Here is a 20974-nt window from a genome sequence, read left to right as displayed (position 1 = left end):
TGGCAGGAGTAACTTCAACAGGAAGGGCTTTCAAAGGAGGGAGAATGCCTTCCTCGAGCTGAGAGATTTATTTCCTCGTCCTGGGGAAGCCTGGATAGTCCTGTGGGCTGTGGGAGACCGATGCCTGACCACGGTGAGAGACCACGGACAGAGGAGCCTCTGTCCCGGCAGCTTCAGGGGGAGGGTCCCCTGTGCACCCCTCAAGTCCCGCTGCCAAGCTTCTCAACAGTGTGGAGCTCTCTGTCCTACAACCCAAGCGAAGGACAGGGAAACACCCGCTAATCACAGGTGCTGCTGCCGGCACCCCACGCGGCCTGTACAGCAGCGGCCCTGAAAAATAACTCCGAGAAACCAGCCAAGCAAAACCATCAGCAAACTGCAGGAGGGTCCAGGAGGAACGGACATTCAGAATGGGGTGCTGTGAACCAGGGAAAACCTCCCAGAAGAAGGGGTGTTGGAGAACAGAGTTAGGGAACAGTGGTTGAAATCAATCAAACTTTGAATGGTGTGCCTGGCATGGTGCCAAGCTCTTTGACACTCATCACTGTATATAACCTGCATAACCCCTGGGCCAGGCATTCTACTTCTTCATCCTCCCTTGACTGACAAGGAAATCGAGGTGTGGCGGGGGAAGTAGCTTAGCTGAGCCCTATGCTCTCTGCTATGAGAGTCTGTCTCTACAAACAGCTGCCCATAGAGTCAGGAAATGTCCTGTGGCTCCTGTCCCCCTTCCTCACTGTGTGAACTTGGGAGGCTTAAGCCTGCTGACTGCACTGTCTCCTCTGGAAATAAACAGGTTACACAAGAGGAGATGTGATCCTTCTTACCTAGTCTCAGCACTTGGGAGCCTCCCTGAAAAGGGAGGGTGGGGGCAACCATGTCCCCAGGGGCTTTAGGAGAGGTCCTGGCGCTGACTGTGACTTGGACATGGTCTGACCAGTCTATCCATAGGAGAGCCCATCAAAGTGACCACCAGGGCCCTGACCTCGGTGGGACAGTCCCTCCGTTTCTCAGGACGACGGATCACCCCCAGCTGCCCTGGGGAGACCCTGGGTGGGAGGGAAGACATGTGGACCTGACCGGGCTGGCTGGTTTTGGGCTTGGTTGCCTGGTCTGTGCCTGGGCACAGCTGGGTGCCATCGTGCCCGCCTGGCCTGAGGGCTGCTCCTTACCTTCTCTGTGACAGCGCGGGCACACTCTATCAGCTCCCTCTTGGTGTAGCTGTCCGTGGGGCACACCTGGAGGGCCCCCGCCTTCTGCACCAGGAAGATGCAGCCGTGGCCCAGGTCCTGTACGCGAGTGCGAATCTGGAAGCCGATCTGTGGAGGCAAGTCCGGGGTGGGGAGGCGAAGTATGATGGCCCTGCCGTCGAGGTCTTCCCTCCATGGAAAATTTCTTCTATGTCCTAGGGGAGCCTGGCTAGGAAAATTCCACTGCTATTAGGAGCCTGTGTTTGGTGAACTATGGAATTTGGTTGGGTTTGCTTCCCTTTTCAGAGACTGTAAAATGCCCACAGTCCCCAGTAAGCAAGCTTGGTAATATTTGTTACCTTTTCTGCTGCATTGCTTATCTGTATCCTGAGCCACTAAGTAAGAATGTTAATTAGATGAACTCTGTGGGATTATTCATTCAACCCGTGTTTATTGAGTCCTTCCTGTGTGTCAGGGCCTCTTTGAAGCAGGCAAGGCATTTAATTTCATTGATTCCTCACAAAAGCCTGGAGAGGGTAATTAGAAGTTCAGAATATACAGCTTTAGTATAAAGCATATTTTAAAGGGTTCAGATTCTTACAAATTGCTGTGTTTGCCAACCAGAACACCTTTTTTCCTCAGCTGTACCACGGAGTGAGAGCAGCCGTGCCGGGCCCAGGCTTCCTTTCCAGCAAGCCAGGTTGAGGTTTCCGTAAAAAGTTACACTTTGAGAGCTGCTGGCCCAGCAGGCATGCATGCTTTTAATGACCTCTACGTTTGTGTGATCAGAAATGGTAATTTGCTTAAAAAAAGCCAAGTAAGCTCCATTATGGATAACGTGCCAGCTGTCTCTTTGTGGTGTAATAAATTCCACCTCCATTTCCCAACTATGGTTTTTCTAGTAGTCATGTACAGATGGGGAAGCTGGGCCCTAAAGAAGGCTTAGTGCCAAAGAATTGATGCTTTTGAAATGCTGGGCTGGAGAAGACTCTTGAGAGTCCCTTGGACAGCAGGGAGATCAAACCAGTCAATCCTAAAAATCAACCCTGAATATTCACTGGAAAGACTGATGCTGAAGCTGAAACTCCAATACTTTGGCCACCTGATGCAAAGAGCCAACTCATTGGAAAAGACCCTGATACTGGGAAAGATTGAAGGCAAAGGAGAAGGAAGTGACAGAGGATGAGATGCTTAGATAGCATCACTGACTCAGTGGACATGAATCTGAACAAACTTTGGGAGACAGAGGAGGACAGAGGAGCCTGGTGTGCTACAGTCCATGGGATCGCAAGAGCTGCACAAAACTTATCGACTGAACAACAGCAAACTATCTCCCAAAGTTTGCATTCTTCTGGCTCCGTTTCACAACAATTTTCATTTTGGTCTGATCAATACAGCCCAAGTAAGCAAATGAACACAGAACAAAATACCCCTAAGCCAAGTGTTATTTTCAAAAATCCACCATAATTAGAAGCTGAGTGCTTATCCTTCCAGCATCTCTCAAGAAGAGTTACTCAGAGAGTCCAGGTTTTATGACTAAAACCTGGGAACTCACACACCTGGGAATTTGAGCTACCTGGGTGCAGTCTTTCAACATCATCCCATGTGTCAGAGTTTAAGAAAGGGTGATTCCGGGGAGTGAGGAGGCTGCAACTGCTCACTCTGTTATAGACAGACATAATGCTTTCAGGGGAAAATGTTATTTCCTTAACCCTCTGAGGCCCAAAGGATGTTTAAATCTATTTGGTAATGCATTCTCCTGCCTAGGAAGTGAGCTTCTGCTCTTTGGGGTGTCTTCTAATCACACATGAGCAGGTGCTACTAAAGCTCTGTAATTAGGCAGGGCTTCTTGCTGACCGTCTTCACATGGAATGAGACACGAGCATCAGGCCAGAATCGTGCAACCAGATAGCTCTGAAAACACATCTGGACTAGTACAGCATCAAGGTCACCATTGAGAACGAGACAGGCTTGAATTCAGCCCACACAGTGGCAATGCCATTTAAGTGCATCTCTTTGCTGGGCATGTCTGCTGGTTTAAACATAAGGTCAACCTGAAGCATGGGGATGCCCCAGTAAAGACTATTCTCAGTCTAGCTCTAGAGGCTTTTCAGACCCATATGGTGTAACCCTAAGTTCTCAAGAGTCAGAGCAAGGGACTTCCCTGGTAGCCCAGTGGTTAAAAATCTGCCTGCCAATGCAGGGGACACAGGTTCAATCCTTGGTCCAGGGAGATTCCACATGCCAAGGAGAAACTAAACCTGTGTGCCACTACTGAGCCCTAGAGCCCATGCTCTGCAACAAGAGAAGCCAGTGCACCACCACAAGAGAAAGCCTGTGTGTAGCAAAGAAGACCCAGTACAGCCAAAAATAAATAAAATTTAAAATTAAAAGGAGAAGAGTCGGAGCTCACCCCAAGGTAAGAGCTCTGCTGTCAAGGATGAGCACAGGTCTTTAAGGGGCAAGACACTAACAGGGAAGTCAAGTAAGGGGGGGATGGAGAAAGAAACAATCACAGACTTTCAAAATAAACAAAGACCTCATGAGTTCAGTCTTCCCATTTTACAGATGAGGAGACTGAGGCCCAGAGAAGTGCTGTGATTAGCCAAAGATCACACAGCCAATCCCTCACAAAGCCAAATGACAATCTAAGTCTTTCATCCCAAGCATGGTGCACTGTTCATTAGATCAGTGTTTTTCTAATTTGATTTTTTTTTTTTTCTACTTAGCAGAACCCTTTCCCACTCCCCAAGAAAATGTTTCATGGAAACTCAACATCTAAAACTTAAGTAACTTGTTATTACTATACTCTTTCTTTGGAGTTAAAATTTATATTCTTGACTCAAAAAGTCAACAGTTGAGGCTAAGTGATCCAAACATGGGATTATAAAGGCCAGTTACTGCCTTGGCCCCCAACTTGTTTCTGTATTTTGCCCTGCTTGCATGGTGTGGAGGATACTCGCCTGTGCATAAAGCAAAAGGGGAGCATTTTCTTACAGATCCCTGGCCACCCCAGACAGAGCAGATGCCGTGCTAACCGGAGGCCAGCATAAAACCACCCATGCCCCAGGGCAAGGCAGGGGGGGCAGCAGTGTATGTTTAAAAAGGGAAACTTGAGTCAAACGTGCAGAACTTCCAGAGCACCAGCTGCTTGAGGGTTCTAGAGAATGTGGTGTGAGGCTACGGTGCCAGAAAAGACCTGGTTTCCAGAAGAGCCTTCTCCAGGCACCTCTCCTGCTCCCTGTACAGAGCTGAGCCTGGGCTTTCTGTTTGCAGAATGACAGGGCACTGGGGCAACCACAGGCCACTGGGGCAACCACAGGCCACTGAAATCACTCCCCAGTCACGTGGGGGTGGGAGGGAGCAGGACCCACTCCTGAGCCGTTCCAAACCTGATATCTATGGGCTGACAATGATAAATGGTGGGAAGACACCCCCTCACCCCCCGCCACTGCAACCCACTCATGTTCTCTTAGCCCCCTCAGAAGGCTGTGCTATAAAAACACCCCAACATCCTGATGTTCAGCCTCCTTCCTGGAGATGACATCACGTTTGTAGCAAGCAATCCTCTAAATACAACTATGGAGCTGGCACAGTGGTCACCAGTTAGGAAGCCCAAGGAAGACCAGCACCAGAAAGCAAAGGGATGAGACCAAATGAATTCAACAACAGAAAAGCTTTGGAGTCCTTAGTCAAACCTGGGCTTCGTCCTGGAGTCTGGGTTTGTGCTAGATCACATGACTATCTTCTATAGCCTGGTGTAGGGCAAAGAGCACAAACTGTGATCCCCACTAAACCTGGGTTCGAATCCTGACTTTTCTGTCTACACAATAACTTGTTACCTTATTACACTTGAAACATTCACTTACTGCACAAAGTTATTTAAAAACAGGGCTTTGGACTTCCCTGGTGGTTCAGTGGTTAAGAATCCATCTGCCAATGTCGAGGACACGGGTTTGATCCCTGCTCCGGGAAGATTCCACATGCTGCCGGGCAACTAAGCCCGTGTACCTAGAGCCCTTGTTCTCAACAAGAGAAGGCACGGAAATGAGAAGGCTGCTCATATGGCACCTATAGAGTGGCCCCGCTCACTGCAATTAGAGAAAGCCTGTGTGCAGCAATGAAGACCCAGTGCAGTCATAAGTAAGTCAAATTTTAAAAGGAGGGTGGGTTCAACACTAACTATTGCAGCTGTGTGGCCCTGGGCATTTCTCAGAGTTCCTTGAGTCTCCTTCGTTTGCTTATCTACAAAATGGGAAGGGCGAATGAGTCTCGCCTTACACACTGCAGTTGAGGGAAGATGGGCCAGAGCCCATCACACCATCTGTGCCATATGGATTGGATAAATGGTTCGCATATTCCTATCTGTCTCCACGGGCACACGGGTTAGTGAAGGACACCAGAATCAACACACTCAATGCTACTGCAATTTCACGGGAGGTTTTGTACTGCTGGAGGAACATCCTAAAAGGGAATGCATTTTGAAAGGCTGTTTCAGATAAGGGCTTTAAAAATGCTAAGCTTCTCAAAGCAACACTAAACTTCTCAGCAAACAGGACTAACCCCTTCCACCTCCCACCTCCCCGCCCCCAAAGTGATCCAACTCACCACCAGTGTTTATTAGAAAGGAATGTTGCTCCAAGACATAAAACTTGGAGTTTGAAATTGGCAACTTGAGTCAAGCAATACTTAAACCTCAAGAAAAACCCTCAATTCCCCCATCCTGCCCAAATAAAAGTAAAATGGAGAAGATTGTCTCCTGGTTTTGTGCCTTGCGGGAAATTAGAAGCCTGGCTTTCATGAAGTTCTGGCTCTCATTTCAGTTGGAGGGAGTCTAAGAAACACTGATCCATCATCTTTTACTGCCTCAAACTAAACAAAACGTACAGATTTTTCTCAGGCTTCAAGATCAATTACATCGGAAACCAGGTCAAGTGTAATTTGCCTGGGAGAGCTTGTGGAAGTTGGAAAGGCAGTAATGGATGTTATCTGACAAACTACAGTTTCTCCTGAGACAGAAAACATGGCAGGGAAAACCAGCGTGTAGAGCAGAAGCAGGGCATTGCTTTCCCACCTACAGAAAGTGTGCCTTGGAGTGGAAAGTTTTAGGGACGTCTAGAGTGGACGCCCGTCCCATCTGGGGGAGAGGGCTGTGGTTCTCACCACGGGCTCTTGACAAATGTTCCTGCCAGCTTTTAAGACACCCAGTGTTATGAGTGGTTACAGCAACGTGCTCTCAGACATGGCACCATCATCACTAAACCTTTCCGCAGTATTTACATTTAGAAGCTGGTGGCTCACAGGATTTGTATCTTTTTCCTTCTTTTTTTAAAAAGAGGAAGTGTAGTCGCAGTGTAGTGTTAGTTGCTCAGTTGTGTCTGACTCTTTGCAACCTCTTGGACAGTAGCCTGCCAGGCTCCTCTGTCCGTGGGATTCTCCAGGCAAGAATACTGGATTGCCATTCCCTTCTCCACAGGATCTTCCTCTGGGTCTCCTGCATTGCAGGCAGATTCTTTACCATCTGAGCTATAGGGAAATCCCTTTAAAAAGAGGAAGTGCATCATAAAATGCCAAGCTGCCAGAGGGTTTTAACTTTTCTGGAGAAGGTATTGCAGAGATGTTAGCAAAAGTTTTGAATTTTCCATGGAAAAACTAGTAGATACAAAGCTCCGGCTTGATGTTCAGAGGGCAGAGCCAGGACTTTTCCTGTCATTGTCACATTCTGGAAAAGCCCAAAATGCTGACTCGGCAGAGCAGACTGCAGGCCCGCAGTGAAGAGGGCAGCTTCTTACTTGCCCTGGATATAAATATTTTCACATGCTGTGATGTGGGGCTCTCTTGGGTATACACATAATTCCACAGTCTTGGGGAAAAAAACTACATTGCTTCAGGGATCTCCTAGCCTTCTCAGTTTTCCCCCAAATATCTGTCTGGCAAATGCACACAAAGAATTTTCCTTTAGCAAGCCACCGGTAATTTTATATTCTCTCTGCCCCTCTGCACTCCAGGTCACACTGCTCGTGTGTCTGGAATGTAAAACACATCTCAAGATGTAACGGTAAACAGGGGAAACCTTAATGGAAACGTCAGCTGCCGCAAAGGCAGGGCCAGGATGTAAAGGAACTTGCTGCTTTGCTTTTAGCAATGAAATTTTTTTCCTGGCCTATTTTGTTTCAGTGGTCTGGGCTGCAATTAGAAAACTGTTTGCTTCATACACAGGGTAGGGTTGCTAGCTCATAAGAACTCAGATGTGGAAAGTGTTCTATAGATCACGAAGTCTTCACTCAGCAATGCTGTTTAGGCTAGCACTGAAACTCCAGGAATTGGTGATGGACAGGGAGGCCTGGTGTGCTGCAATTCATGGGGTGGCAAAGAGTCGGACACGACTGAGCGACTGAACTGAACTGAACTGAAACTAACCAAAGAAAAATCATGGAAATTCCATCTTTAAAGATTTCTAGAGACAAGAGATCCAAACCAAACCTCCCCCTACAATCACAGTCTCTTTTAGTTTTCAATCCTCTCGAAAAGCCAAACACGTCTTCCTTTTGTCCAACCAAGCTTTCCCTTACTGTAACAGAAGTTCCCTTATGCTTGTTTATGAAATTCAAAATTGCATGTTAATCAAATGAATTATGAGTCCAGTTGCTCTTACTAAAGGTGGGGGGGGGGTTCTGTTTTTTGTTTTTTAAATGATGGGCCTGTGTAAAGAAATCAAAGGAATCTTATGTGGGTCTCTGATCATTTTTCTTTCCTGGTAGTGACTTGACAGACTCATGGCAAATAGAATTATTCATGCTGCAGTCTAAAAACTCAATCATCCTAAAATCTCAAAACGCAGGCACTGTTAGAAACTAAGGTCATCCCATGCTGGATATATATGTATGCGATACATATATATGTGGTACTCCCATTTACATGCATTGTTACAACATACGTTAGAAAGTGATTTGGTTCTGGGTCTTCACTTCAGTAGTGTCGCTGGGAGTCTTGGTGAAGACATGCTTAGACCTGACTCCCAGGAGAAACAGTAACTTGGGGACACTGCCTGTCACCGAAAGGAGAAGGGAAGACCAGCCACAACCTTCTGCCTTGACAGCCTGGTACATCTCAGAATCCCATGGATGGCGTTCCCTTGTTTTCCCTGGTCCCTGAAATTCACTCCACTGTTCTTTACTGCAAGCTGGTCTGTCTTTCTCTAGGGGGCCTTGCACTGGGTCAGGCCCCTTCCATGTGTTTAACACTGATACAGGTGTAATCAGGGGCCCCAGAGTTTCACCCACCCTGTGTGCTGGTCAATGGACCGTTTGATTTCTCAGAGGTATGAGATATGGGACCTCTCAGAGAGTGGCTTCTGGAGTCAATCTTTTGCCACTTTAAGCCTCCTACAGGTATAGGTGTTCCAAGGTGAGTCTGTGTTGGCCGTTAAGGAAAGTGGCTGAGGGAAGATGGGAGGGAAGGACAAGAAGTCCACAGGGATCCAAGGACAGGGATCTGGACCAGTTCTTCAAAAGTTACCAACAATATTTGGGCAAGACTTTGTTTCACAAAAGCAGGCTGGCTACGCAGGTTTTTCTTAAGGGAGGGGTGGGTACATCCCATACTTGGCTTGTCTAATACTTCTGTGAGCCTTTGGAAAATATACAAATAATCAAGTAGGCTGCTAAGCAAGCACAGGAAGTACAAGGAGAATGGCAATGTGTGCCCTGCTCTTGGCATCAGGTGATGGGCTGGGGGACAGGAGACATGGCAGAAACTGTCAACAGAGTCCTTCTGAAAGCCCACCTCGCCAGGTGGCTCCAGCTCTATGCCCAGCAGCCTTAGGAAGGGCAGTGAGCCTGGAACACAGGCTGGGGCTGCTGGGTGTGAACCTGCGGGGTTGGCAGCAGAGGAGAGGGAACTATGCCTGGCTGTGGCTATCGGGGTTGGGTGTTCTGGAGTGGAGCTGAGCTATGGAGACTGCCACCCCTCCCACCCCCACCATCGCCCGGCCGGGGGAGCGGGCACTAGTGTGGGTTTGCTTCTAAAAACAGGGACTTAAGGTGGCAGACCTCCTCTGGTTCCGCCGTGGCTGCTGCCAGCTGGCCCTGGAGAGCCAGGTGCCCATAGTCACTGGTCATTTGTGATGCCAGTCCTCCCAACTCCTCCGGGTTAGTAACCGACTTAGTCATCTGGAAAAAGAAAACAAGCAAGACACAAACACACAAAGACACACAGAGAAAAGCATGAGAACCACGTGTTAATACCACTGGGAGCCAAAGGGTCTCATTCACTTTTAAGCTTGTGGCTTGCGTGTGGGGGCTGGACGCTGGAGAGCCCAGTTCAAGCAAAGCCCATGCTGCAGCCCACACGACAGGCCAGCGGGTCCTGGCTGGGTCAGGCGACATGCTCGGGTTCAGGCTGTGCAGTGTGGAGGCCAGGCCAAGGGGTCCACTCTCTGGGAGGTGAGAGCGGTAGCCTCCACCAGCCCTGCCCTGCGGGGTCACCAGGGGAGCCCCCCCGAGAAACCACAAGGGAGCCCAGCCCTGGGCAGGGCGCACCCCTGGTCATATGCTGCTCCCAGGCTGGTCTGGTCTCTGGGGACCCAGGAGCAGGTGCCATGCCACCGAGAGAGGGCACGAGGACAGGATCATCAGGAAATCATGCCTGCGGTGATGAGTAAGTCTAACGTTTTGGTGGCAGGAACTCACAGAACACAGCTTTGTAATAACACTGCTCTGAAGAATAATGATGTTTCAGTCATAAATTCAGTGAGGAGAATACTGTAGCCTAAATGGTCAAGTTCTGCCCTTTTTACTCTGAAAATATTCTATAGTTATCTTCCGCTTCACAGAAAAACTCACCTTAGTGTACTCTACCGAGCTAATGTGCTTGCTTCTGTTTTTTTTTTTTTTTTCTCCTCTGACAAAAACGCCTCTTGTCTCACAGGGGCAGTCTTAAGCTGCCACCGACAGGTGTCCACGTCCCTGTTGGATCCAAGCCCTCCTCCCTCCGTCCCTCCTGTTCTCTCACTCTGGGTGACAATACTTCCTCACTCTTTGTGGCATTTGAAGTCCTTGATTTTAAAGGACTTGAAAACAAAAATCTGTTAAATGACTACACAACCATTCAAGCTGGACAGGAACGTGGGCCCATCTAAGGCGTGTTTACCAGGAAATGTCACAGGCTTTCGGGTAGAGGTGTGGGTGTGCAGGAAATACACACTGCATGCCAAGAGAACAAGGCTGTGCCCAGAGCTGCTCCACGTGACCCTGCCGTGAGGAGCACGATGACCCTGGGGGCCGTCGGTGTAGGGGGCTCTCACCCCCCAGGGCTCTTCACCCCTCAAAGCTCTAGCCAGTCCACCCAGGAGCAGCAATACTGGGCTCCTTAGGCATGTGGACACCGAGGGTCAAGACAGGCGGGCTGAGAAACTTTCTTCCAGAAACTCCTGAGGCCACTGAAGATATTTTCGCCCCTTCTGTGATGCTCCCTGCTCAGAGGAGTCAGCACTGCTGGGCTGCCGGATTTGAGCCACGATGCCCCTAAGCGCTCCTGAGCAGGGCCAGCTCAGGGCCAACTCCAGCCTTCTCCTCGTCGCTGAGATGGGCACTGTTCCTTCCTCTGCAGTCCAAGTCCTTTTCAACAACATTGAGCCTGGCACAACTGCAGAGTTTCTAAGAACGAACAGCTGCCGCCAGGGGAGCCTCTGTGGTCCAAGCTCAACCTCTAGTGGACACAAGACTACATGACAAAACCATCCGGAGAGGCGCCTGGCCTGATGGGGCAGGGACCACGAGGTGGCCCAGTCTGGTCCCTGCAACTCAGGCTTAGGTGGCAGCATCTAAGAGGCCATCTCTTAATTTTATCCTGTGACATCTGAGCCTTCGGAAGTTAAGAACTTTCTTACTAGGTCCTCGTATTAATGCTTTGAGGACAATACTTTTCTTTCCTTATACAACTTTTTAACCTATCAAGATAGTAGTCACTGAATCTCAATGCCATTTACAGCTAAATATCCATATAATACAATTCTGAATACATTACATTTTAGAAACAAAACAAAACAAAAAAGCCACCTCTAAAAGTTACATGCCTTCTGTTGCCAGGAGAAAAAATTTTTCATATAACCACAGTGTTTCATTTTGCCTGAAAGACTGTCAATATTGTACTATTCATTATAAGCACTGTCCAAACATTAAAATTTGATTCATCAGACAATCTCAGTTTTGTCTCCAAATGCCTTCTCTTGTACTGTAACTTAAGCGTTAAAAACATCTCAAGTTTTCTGTGAGATAAATAGGATTTTGTTCTTTCTCTGTAACTCGCAACTTCCTTCTCATTTCCTCCCTTCTCTTCGCTCCCCTGTCCTCATGCCCAACTCTCAGTCATTTTCATCTGGAGCTTCTTCATGAGAAGAGTGTCCACTGTAGCTTGTGTCCAGTGGCCTGGGGCTTCTAGACCACAGGCAGCCAGAAAGACCACAGACTGGGATGAAGCTGCGGCCTGGGAGGAACTAGGAACACAGAGGGCTGATCTCTCTGCACCACAGACCCCAGACCTGAAGATCCAGTGGTGTGGTGGGTAAAAGGGCAGCCAGCAGCGGTGGAGCAGCCCCTTTTCTTCTTACCATTTCCTGAGCTGTTACCGCGATAGCTTTGGAGTATTTAACCACCGTCGTCTGATAGTCGACAAACGTCCCCTTCGGTTCTGGAGGAGTACCTTCATCCAGCTACAGGGGAGAGGAAAAGAGCCCAAGGGTCATCAGAGGCCTGTTCATTTTTGAACAAAATGAACAAAACATGAGCTTCATTTTTCAGAATCAGTAACTTGGGAAAAATGGAGAGGCCTGCAGAGTTTTTTGGTCCAGAGTCAACAGAATCCCCCAGCTTCTGTGATAGGGACTTCTGTGACAGAGGGGCACAAGTTACTCAGGGCACACAGACAAGGAGAGGCTCCCTGTTTGTTGGAGGAGAGTGGCAGGGCTGTCTGGAGGAATGGTGATCCAGTCAAGTCTTACCAGGTAAGGAGTATGCCATACACAAAAGGTGGGGAAGGAGTCTCAAGGAGCAGGATTAGCACTCAAGCATGTGCGGAGGTGGGTGTGAGTCGGACACATGCAGGAAGGTCAGAACGGAGAACAAAGAGCTGGGGGAGGACACAGACCCTCCATCACAAAGGGCTTTCCTAGGAACGGTGTAGCCCAAAGATGTCTATGCTCTAGAACCCTTGCTTCTGATCTACCTTGGGGAAGAGAAGGAGGTGGAAACATAGGAAGAACTTGTTTATCTGACTCTAACGCCACAAGAATTGAGAGATCAGTGTGGAGGGGAAGGGATAGAGGGTCTGCCCCTTGAAGGGCTGGAGATTTTACTGGCTCAGAAGACTTGATTTGAGACCTGGTTCCGAGACTTGTGAATGGGCCTCAAGCTGGGTATTTAAACTGGTTCTCTGGTCTTTCACTGGAAATTTCAAAGCTCATCATAAGGTTGTAATAAAGACCAACTGAGACGATACCCCATCTACATGAATGGAGTGGAAAGGATAAGCATGATAATGAAGATGATGATGGTGATAAAGTCCATGATGGTTATGAGGAAGGCAACCCATCCTCACCACCACCATCATCATGACTGTCACCACTGATTGCCAAACAATATTCTAGGTGAGGAGGCAAGGTGAACAGAAATGAATACAGCAAGAGACAGCAGTGAACAGGAGAGAGCTGTGGAGGGGGTGGGAATCAGGCTGGACCTATTTAATAAAGAAGTTTGTAATCATGAAGAAAATGGTGGGATCTGCAGTAGGCAATGATCTATCTGAGATCTCCCTGGCAGCTCTCCGCTAGACAGACTTCAGTCTGGGAACACACTAGGGACCACAGAGCAATTAGGAAAAGGTTAGATGGAGTCTTCAATGGGAGCTACTTATCGTGAGCAGATCCCTGCTACAATGTGAGTTGAATGAATGTGTCACTGTAGCCTAGTATAATGTGCCTGCATAAACTGGATGTAATCGCTACTAAACCAACAACACAAACTCCAGGATAGACTTTTTTTTTTTAATGTTTCTTTATCAGGAGATAGGGGGCCTCAGTGGTCAAATGAGGACTGAGGTGTGGACTCACACACTCAGTATAAATTAACTGGGCATCTCGTAAGGGTCAGGCCACGTGCCAGGAACCTCCATATGAGATGTGGTGTAACTGCAAACGTGCCCGGATATTGGAGCTAGACGGCAGCTTAGAACTCAGTGTCCACAGGCTGCCATGATGAACCTTTTCCCAGTGTGAAGACAATGAGAGCAGTAAGAACAAAGAAGTGACTATTTTAAAAAATAGCATTTAAAATTCATTTAGTTGAAAGAACTTTCCTTCATTCTGAAATTATAGTCTTTTTTTTTTTTTTTTGGCGTTAACATGTCCTTTATTTTATGGAATATTACTGATGTAGATACCAAGGGTTTTGTTTGTTTTGTTTCTTTAATTACCTTCCTTGACCAAAAGGAAAAAAAAAAAATCGCCCAAACACAAAAACAAACAAAGAAAAGTGACTTGATCATAAAATCCCAAAGACTGAGACTAAGCTCATTGAATGGAGGAAAACAAGGTTTAGAAAGCTTCAGTAATTTGCCCAAGGTTACCCAGAAAGCTTATTACTTCATGCTGCTAAGTGCTGCTAAGTCACTTCAGTCATGTCCGACTCTGTGCGACCCCATAGATGTCAGCCCACCAGGCTCTCCCATTCCTGGGATTCTCCAGGCAAGAACACTGGAGTGGGTTGCCATTTCCTTCTCCAATGCATGAAAGTGAAAAGTGAAAGTGAAGTTGCTCAGTCCTGTCCGACTCTTAGCGACCCCATGGACCGCAGCCTACCAGACTCCTCCATCCATGGGATTTTCCAGGCAAGAGTACTGGAGTGGGGTGTCATTGCCTTCTCCGTGGTAACCTATTAATTCTCAAACCTCTGTGCTTATATACAGAGAGAAAAGTCTCAAAGAGATCCTCCAGAGCAGAGGCTCTAAAAGTGTCAAGAACTGTACCCAAGTTAGAATTAACTTTGTGTACACTTGGGTTTTTTCTGTCACTCACTGCCTTTTGGAACTTCAGACAATGATTCTAATAGTATGTCAGTGTTTTAACCAAATAACCCAAGCTCAGAAAATGACATATTTATATAATATATACTTACATAATGTGTTGCTGCTTAGGTGATCAAAAGACCTGAGATATCACTTAATACAGAGTTCCCAGTGATGAGCAGACCCGGGTGGGCTTAGCAAAGGAAAGAGACACTGTGTGGTACTTGGGATGTAAGGTCAGGGTAGATAGGAGTTCAGGAGCATCAGTGAAATCCCAGTCATAGTAAGTCCCCTACATATGAAGGAAATCTATTCCAAGAGCGTGTTTGTAAGTCCAGTTTGTTTTAAACTCCAACAAAGTTAGCCTTGGAGTTAACCAACTAAGACAATCAACTATATAGCACTGTATACTGTAATAGGTTTATAATACTTTTTATACAAATAATACACACAAACAAAAAATAAACATTTAAAATCTTACAGTACAGTACCTAGAAAAGTACAGTAGTACTTTACAACAGCTGGCATACCAGGGCTGGCATCGAGTGAACAAGCAAGAAGAGTTACTACTGGAGGAGAGAGAGGAGGTAGGAGATGGTAGAGCTGAAGGATCATCAGCAGAAAGAGATGGAGGGCAAGCTGCAATTTCACTCATGCCTGACGTTGATGGCACAGGTTCTGGTTCCTTGCTGGAACCAGATGCATGTTTGCAACTTGAAGGTTCATTCATATATAGGGGACTTACTGTATATACTTTGCAGAACTGAGGGGGAAAAAACCCTCTGCTCATAGCCTCGGGGGCTCATGTTATTAGCAGTTCCTAATTATTGCCCTCAGGTAACACCAGGCCTATTCCCCAGTACTTCCAAAAGAATCCAGTGTGTCCTAGGCTGAGAGCAGAGCTGTTACACCCCTGAAATCAGATAGTACAAGAGCCACTTTCCTTCTTGAAGAGCTATCACAATATGCAAGGCTCAAAGGCTATCAAAAAAGACTTCCCTCTTCTAGGGATTTATGCAACTCTTCCCTATAATAAGAGTGATGGTGAAAAGCACCTCCTAAGAAGGAAAAGATTATCATTTGACTTTCTAATTTGTACCTTGAGTTGCATTATTTAATATCGTTGGTAGATACAGGGCTTAATTTCAAAGTTTTGTTGTTCCGATTTTCTAAAAATCAAACAAGCCCACTAAGACTTAACTAAGGGCCTTGAGGAAGCGAATTCCATTCATTTCTGCCAAACTGTGCAAAGCTGAAGCATGAGAAGCCCATGGCAGAAACTACTGGAGTGCTTTGACAAGGAAGCTTGGGGTCTCTGAGGGATCCCAGCACCTCAGCCCAGCTTGGGAGCTTATCAGTCTGATAATGTCTGCATAATGTTTAATGGGAATTATCCTAATGATAGTTTCAGGCTATCATCTCTTTACAGAGATACACACCAACCAATCTTCTCTAAATTAGCAATTAAAGACCACTTATTATCCTGAAAAACCACATTAGTGTATTCACCATTGACAATGGACATTCCAAAACACAGATGAAGTCTGCAGTTCTTGGCTATGTTATCAGAGAATGGCAATTAGATGCTGATGAAGAGTTGTTCATTCTAATGAGCAGCAAGCTGGCACGACTAGGGAAGGATTCCTTGAGGACAGAGCACGAGATACTGTCCAGTCATCCTTTCCTACTGACCCAACTCAACTGAAGGGTCACTGGAGAAGAATTGATACCTCTGACATCTCTGTCTGCTGTTCTCTGAGGGTTTTACACTTACCATTTCAGTGGTCTCTGCAACAGGTTAGATGCCAGAACCATGGGGAGATTTTTTTAAATACTAGGATCCATGTTAAAAATAAATAAAGTAAAATAGATTAAATTAAATTAAAAAAAATACTAGGATCCACCACCCCACAGAGATTCCAAAGGATTAGGGCTGGGAGAGAGTCGAGGGATGTACATTCTAAAATGCTCCCAGGGATTCCAAAGGAGCCATTTTGAAGACCAGCACTTGGGAATCACTTCATTACTTCATTTTAGAGTTTGCTCCCTACAACAACTCTATGAGATGGGCAGGGAAGGTAAATAATTACTTCCATCTTATAAGTGAGGGGACCAAGGATGCCTTCTCCATTTTTCCCCTGTGTAAATGTGGAAGGAAGGCTTACAAAAGTAATGAATGAGTAATAAAGAATAAAGAGTATGCTGGACGTTTGATAGAATATTTGTACATTAAGCAGACCCCTCAAGAAAAGAGGAGGCTTGGTGGTGTCAGCCTGGACTGCCAGCTCTTTAGATAAAAACCTCTGGGACCAAGTTCAAGGGAGATCTTGGAGGAAATGGAGTTAAGGAGTGCAGGAGGGCGTCTGGGAGCCCAGACCCACCTTGCTCATGGCTTCTGCGATGGCGTCAACCATACCTCCCACCAATCCCACTTCACTGGCAGCTTCATTCAGCGTCACCATGATGTCGTCCACGGCCTCTTTCATGAGCTGGGCGGCCTCTGTGATGGCATCGTGGGTGTGCTGTGCCTGAGAAGGAGGGGTCGGAAGAAGAAGATAATTGTAAGCTGTTTCCATAAGCAGAAGACAATGGTGCTTAATCTCTTTAAGAATTACTTCACTTTTTAAAAAAGATAACATTAAAAAGCAGAATATAAAACTATATTCTCACTATGTAACACAAAAATGTATTCTCTATTTTTTCCTTTCCTTTTATTATATTTGTATACATTTCTTTGCCAGATAAATAAAAGCCAGAAGGACAAATAGAAAAAAATCTCTTTTTGGAATCAAAATGGAAAAAACCCCTGCAATTTCAACCAGCATCTTATGACTAATTTTATGTTACTATGTCTAGGGTGGTAGAAAAAGAATGCCACAGATTCCCTAAAATACAAATTGACAGATTTAATAGGAAAAGAAAAATGATATAAATAAAAAATGTGTTCACAACCAACACTGCTGCTGCTGCTGCTAAGTCGCTTCAGTCGTGTCCGACTCTGTGCAGCCCCATAGATGGCAGCCCACCAGGCTCCCCCGTCCCTGGGATTCTCCAGGCAAGAACACTGGAGTGGGTTGCCATTTCCTTCTCCAGTGCATGAAAGTGAAAAGTGAAAGGGAAGTCGCTCAGTTGTGTCCGACTCTTTGCGACCCCATGGACTGCAGCCTACCAGGCTCCTCCATCCATGGGATTTTCCAGGCAAGAGTACTGGAGTGGGGTGCCATTGCCTTCTCCGACACAACCAACACACTTCTATTCAAAGTTACCCCACACACTAGAATTCCATTTCTATAAACACGACTGGATTATGGAAAAATAAGTACAGACAGGAGAGAGAAACCTGCAAAAGGCTACATGGGCTTTGAAACTGAGTCACACATTATATTTACATGAGGTTGGAGGATGAATGGTGAAAGTTCTCCAGGGACAGACACTCTGCAGGCAAAGCTGGAGTGCTCATGAGTTCCTCTAGACAGTCCTCAGAGAAGCTTTAACAACACGTATGCAGTCCAGAGCAGGCACCGGCGAGTGAGTGCATGAAAGGCTGAAAGAATGCTAGTGCCAGCCTCCTTAGAAAACACCTAAGTGACAGCAAGATGAAGTGGGGAAGAGCTAAGGTCCTGAGGTCAAGAAAAAATTCTGGGGCTGAAATCTGTCTCCACTGCTAACTAGCTAAGTGGTCTGGGGTGAGGCTTCCTAAGCAAAATGGGAATGATTATAACCATATTATGCAGTGAAAGTCTAATGAGGTGATATGCTTGCAGGCATCTTATCATTTATAATAAGAGCAGTCTAGTAGGGGACTATGCCCTTACTCGGGAAATCTGACCTAATGCTGGGCAATTGGGTGTCAGAATTCTATCGCACCAGGTACTGGATGCCCCCACACAGCGGTCACAGCTGCCCTGATGCTCCTCGGAGGAAGAAGAACCCTTGAAAAGGACCAAGAAACTGCATCTTTACTTTGGTAGATGAGAAAGTAAGGAAGCCAATAAGAGATGGTAAGTGATAACTCCTTTGCATGATTAAATAAAAGAGAAGAGTTAGGAAGAGGCTACATGAGCCACACGAACTGGCTCAGCCTGTGGCATTGAAAAGTCACGGGAACCAAGCAGAGTCCTTTCAAATCAACATCTGATGAGATGTGAAATGTATTAATTATGGATGGTTATTCTCAAGGTGGGGCTTCCTATGTGGCTCAGTGGTAAAGAATCCACCTGCCAAGACAGGTTCAAGATGTAGGTTCGATCCCTGGGTCAGGAAGATCCTTTGGAGAAGGAAATGGCAACCCACTCCAGTACTCTTGCCTGGAGAATCCCATGGACAGAGCAGCCTGGTGGGCTACAGTCCATGGGTCACAAAGTTGAACACGACTTAGCGACTGAACCGTAACAACAACATTCTCAAGGCAATGGTGCTAGGACACAAACGTTAACTACTGACATTACTACTAAAATCACTTTAGAAGGTAATAATGTCAAATAACCTTGAGGAACAAAGATTACTTTGTGTAACCATTACTCCATGGTGTTGGGAGGCACCTCCCTCCCAGACAAATTCCCCCATCTCCCTGGCACAGAGTTCTGGCTGCCATCTGGCTGGTTTCCTCACAGCTCCACCCTCTCATGCTCTGCCTACAGAGACTGGCTCTGTTTGTCTCCTCCCTCCTCCCCTCCATCTAAATCCTAGCCCTTTTTTCAAGGGCCAACCTCAATACCACCTCCTCCCACAAGCCCTCCAGGGATGGTTGTGTGCTCATCAACCTTCCTCTATATTCCTACAGCCCTGAGAGGAAACTCAGGAGTCAAAGAGTCATCAGAAGGCAATGGCCTCAAAGTAAAGAACTGGGGGACAAGTGATGATGCCTGATTTCTGGTAATGGAAAATGATACAGCTTCTGCCTGGCTCTCTCTGAGGATGTGTGCCTTTGAAGCCTTCAGCCTCTATGTGAGAATGTTGGCTATCTTGAGGCTCTATGGCTGGCAGACTGCATGGTGAGACCACGGTAGAAGTAGCAAGGGGTGTTCCAGACCTCCAAAGTCCGGGTGATTTCCGCTCAAGAGCCAGACCTGGGAGTGACTGAGCCTTAGGTCCTTCAAGCCCCAGCGGCCATATGGCTACAGCTGCAGGAGGGACTGGGTGAGGACTGCCTCGTGGGGCCCAGTGGATCTGCACATCTGCCGGAGAGAATACAAAACTGGCAGTCTTTTAAAAGTCACTTTATTTCAGGGTGGCTTGTTTGTAGCAACAGCCGAGTGGGACAGCACCTAAGAAGGGCTCCTAACCCAGCCTTGGCATCAGAGAAGACTTCTCAGATGTGTCTAGGCCCTGGAGGAAGAATTCAGTCTCTCACAGGGTGAGGAGAAGCGGGGAATGGAGGCAGCTTCCAGGCAGAGGGCACAGCCTGTACGGAGGTCGAAGGGTGAGAAGGCATGTGCGCTGTGAAGAGGAGAGGAATGCCGTATGGGGAGGGTCTGGTGCAGTGCCTGGCATACAACCCCTGCCCCCTTCTGCTGTCTCTCCACCAACCAACCTCAGCCCCATCTCTCCAGCCAGGCTCTGAGCTCCTTGCAAGCCATTTGCTCTGCTTTCCTCTAGAAGATGGGTTTAAGGTGCTGAAAGAGACTCATATTTATTTTTGGAGGTATTTTTATAAGCATAGCCTTCACAGGCCATTGGTGCAAATCTCTCCTCTGGAGACTCATTCAGAAATAAATGGAGCCATCTTGGGACTTCCCTGATGGTCCAGAGGCTAAGATTTTGCACTCCTCATGCAGGGGGCCTGTGTTTGATCCCTGGTCAGGGACTAGGTCCCACATGCAGCACTAAAGATCCTGCATGCAGCAACTAAAAGACCCCACATGCAGCAATAAGACCCAGCACAGCCAAACAGGTAAACAGAAAAAAGAAAGAAATGGAATCATTTGTTTTTAGGCTTCAAAAGATCATGGGTGGCACACTTGAGGGCAGAGATGTGGTGTGTGTTGGGTGGGGGTCAGACTGGGCTCACTGGGGCTGTGATGACATGCCCCCACTCCTCTAACTGGACCAAAAAAGCCCAACATTCCTAAAGACGTTGGCAAGATGCCAAGGGTTAGCGTGTACTTGTATATGTGAAAGCCAACCTGTGGACCCAATGAGACTTTTGTTCAGTTTTAAAGTCTTGGTTCTTGTATCCTGGGCTGGGTATTTGAGCATTTTATAGACAATGCTTCATCTTAGGTGTCAGACAGAGGCCAGGAATAACAATAAACATCAAACCACAGAAAAGCGGCAATGCAAGGACAGCCGCTAATTTGCAAGGGACATTTCCAGGGGACCCTTCTGTGCTAAGCACTACGCTGAGTGCCATACACCTTCTGAAATCCCTACAGCACTCTGGAAGGTGGGGATTGGATGAGAGCCCTCTGACAGGTGCAATCTGGAATGGGAGCTTAAGCACTTAGAGCTTACAGGCCTGGTGGAGGACAATCGCCACTTACCAGCTGGCCATTTGCTGAGCCTAGGCCACCAGTCAAAAGGGAAATGAACCTATGGCTAGATCAGGTCAGGTTTACCAGCACTCCTGAACAATAAACCTTAATGGAGGGAATGTGCCATCTACAAGGGGGAAGTTTCAGCCTGTCCCTCTAAACAGGGTGCTTTTAAACAAAGTAAAACAACCAAGTACCATGTGGCAAAAGCAAGAGACCTCAGGATCAGGAGCTATCCAGAAAGTTGGCTGG

The 20974-nt window shown here is 47.0% G+C and overlaps 1 protein-coding gene across 12 annotated transcripts in view; it reads right to left on the bottom strand.

Moving 5' to 3' along the window:
- TLN2 (talin 2) overlaps nt 1-20974 on the bottom strand; it is a 499482-nt gene that overhangs the window by 53213 nt on the left and 425295 nt on the right. For 10 of the 12 annotated variants that reach the window (XM_010840783.1, XM_010840784.1, XM_010840791.1 and 7 more), the window contains 4 exons: nt 16631-16777; nt 11800-11901; nt 9242-9361; nt 1173-1319 (listed from right to left, as the gene is read on the bottom strand). In XM_010840783.1, coding sequence (XP_010839085.1) covers nt 1173-1319; nt 9242-9361; nt 11800-11901; nt 16631-16777 — 516 coding nt within the window. The remainder of the gene's footprint in view (nt 1-1172; nt 1320-9241; nt 9362-11799; nt 11902-16630; nt 16778-20974) is intronic. The other 2 variants (XM_010840793.1, XM_010840795.1) reach the window with 2 other exon arrangements.

The sequence above is a fragment of the Bison bison genome, unplaced genomic scaffold (genome assembly GCF_000754665.1).
Source record: "Bison bison bison isolate TAMUID 2011002044 unplaced genomic scaffold, Bison_UMD1.0 scf7180017864146, whole genome shotgun sequence".
Lineage (NCBI taxonomy): Eukaryota > Metazoa > Chordata > Mammalia > Artiodactyla > Bovidae > Bison > Bison bison.
The sequence above is the reverse complement of the archived record's forward strand: the minus strand, read 5'-3'. Positions and strand labels throughout refer to the sequence as shown.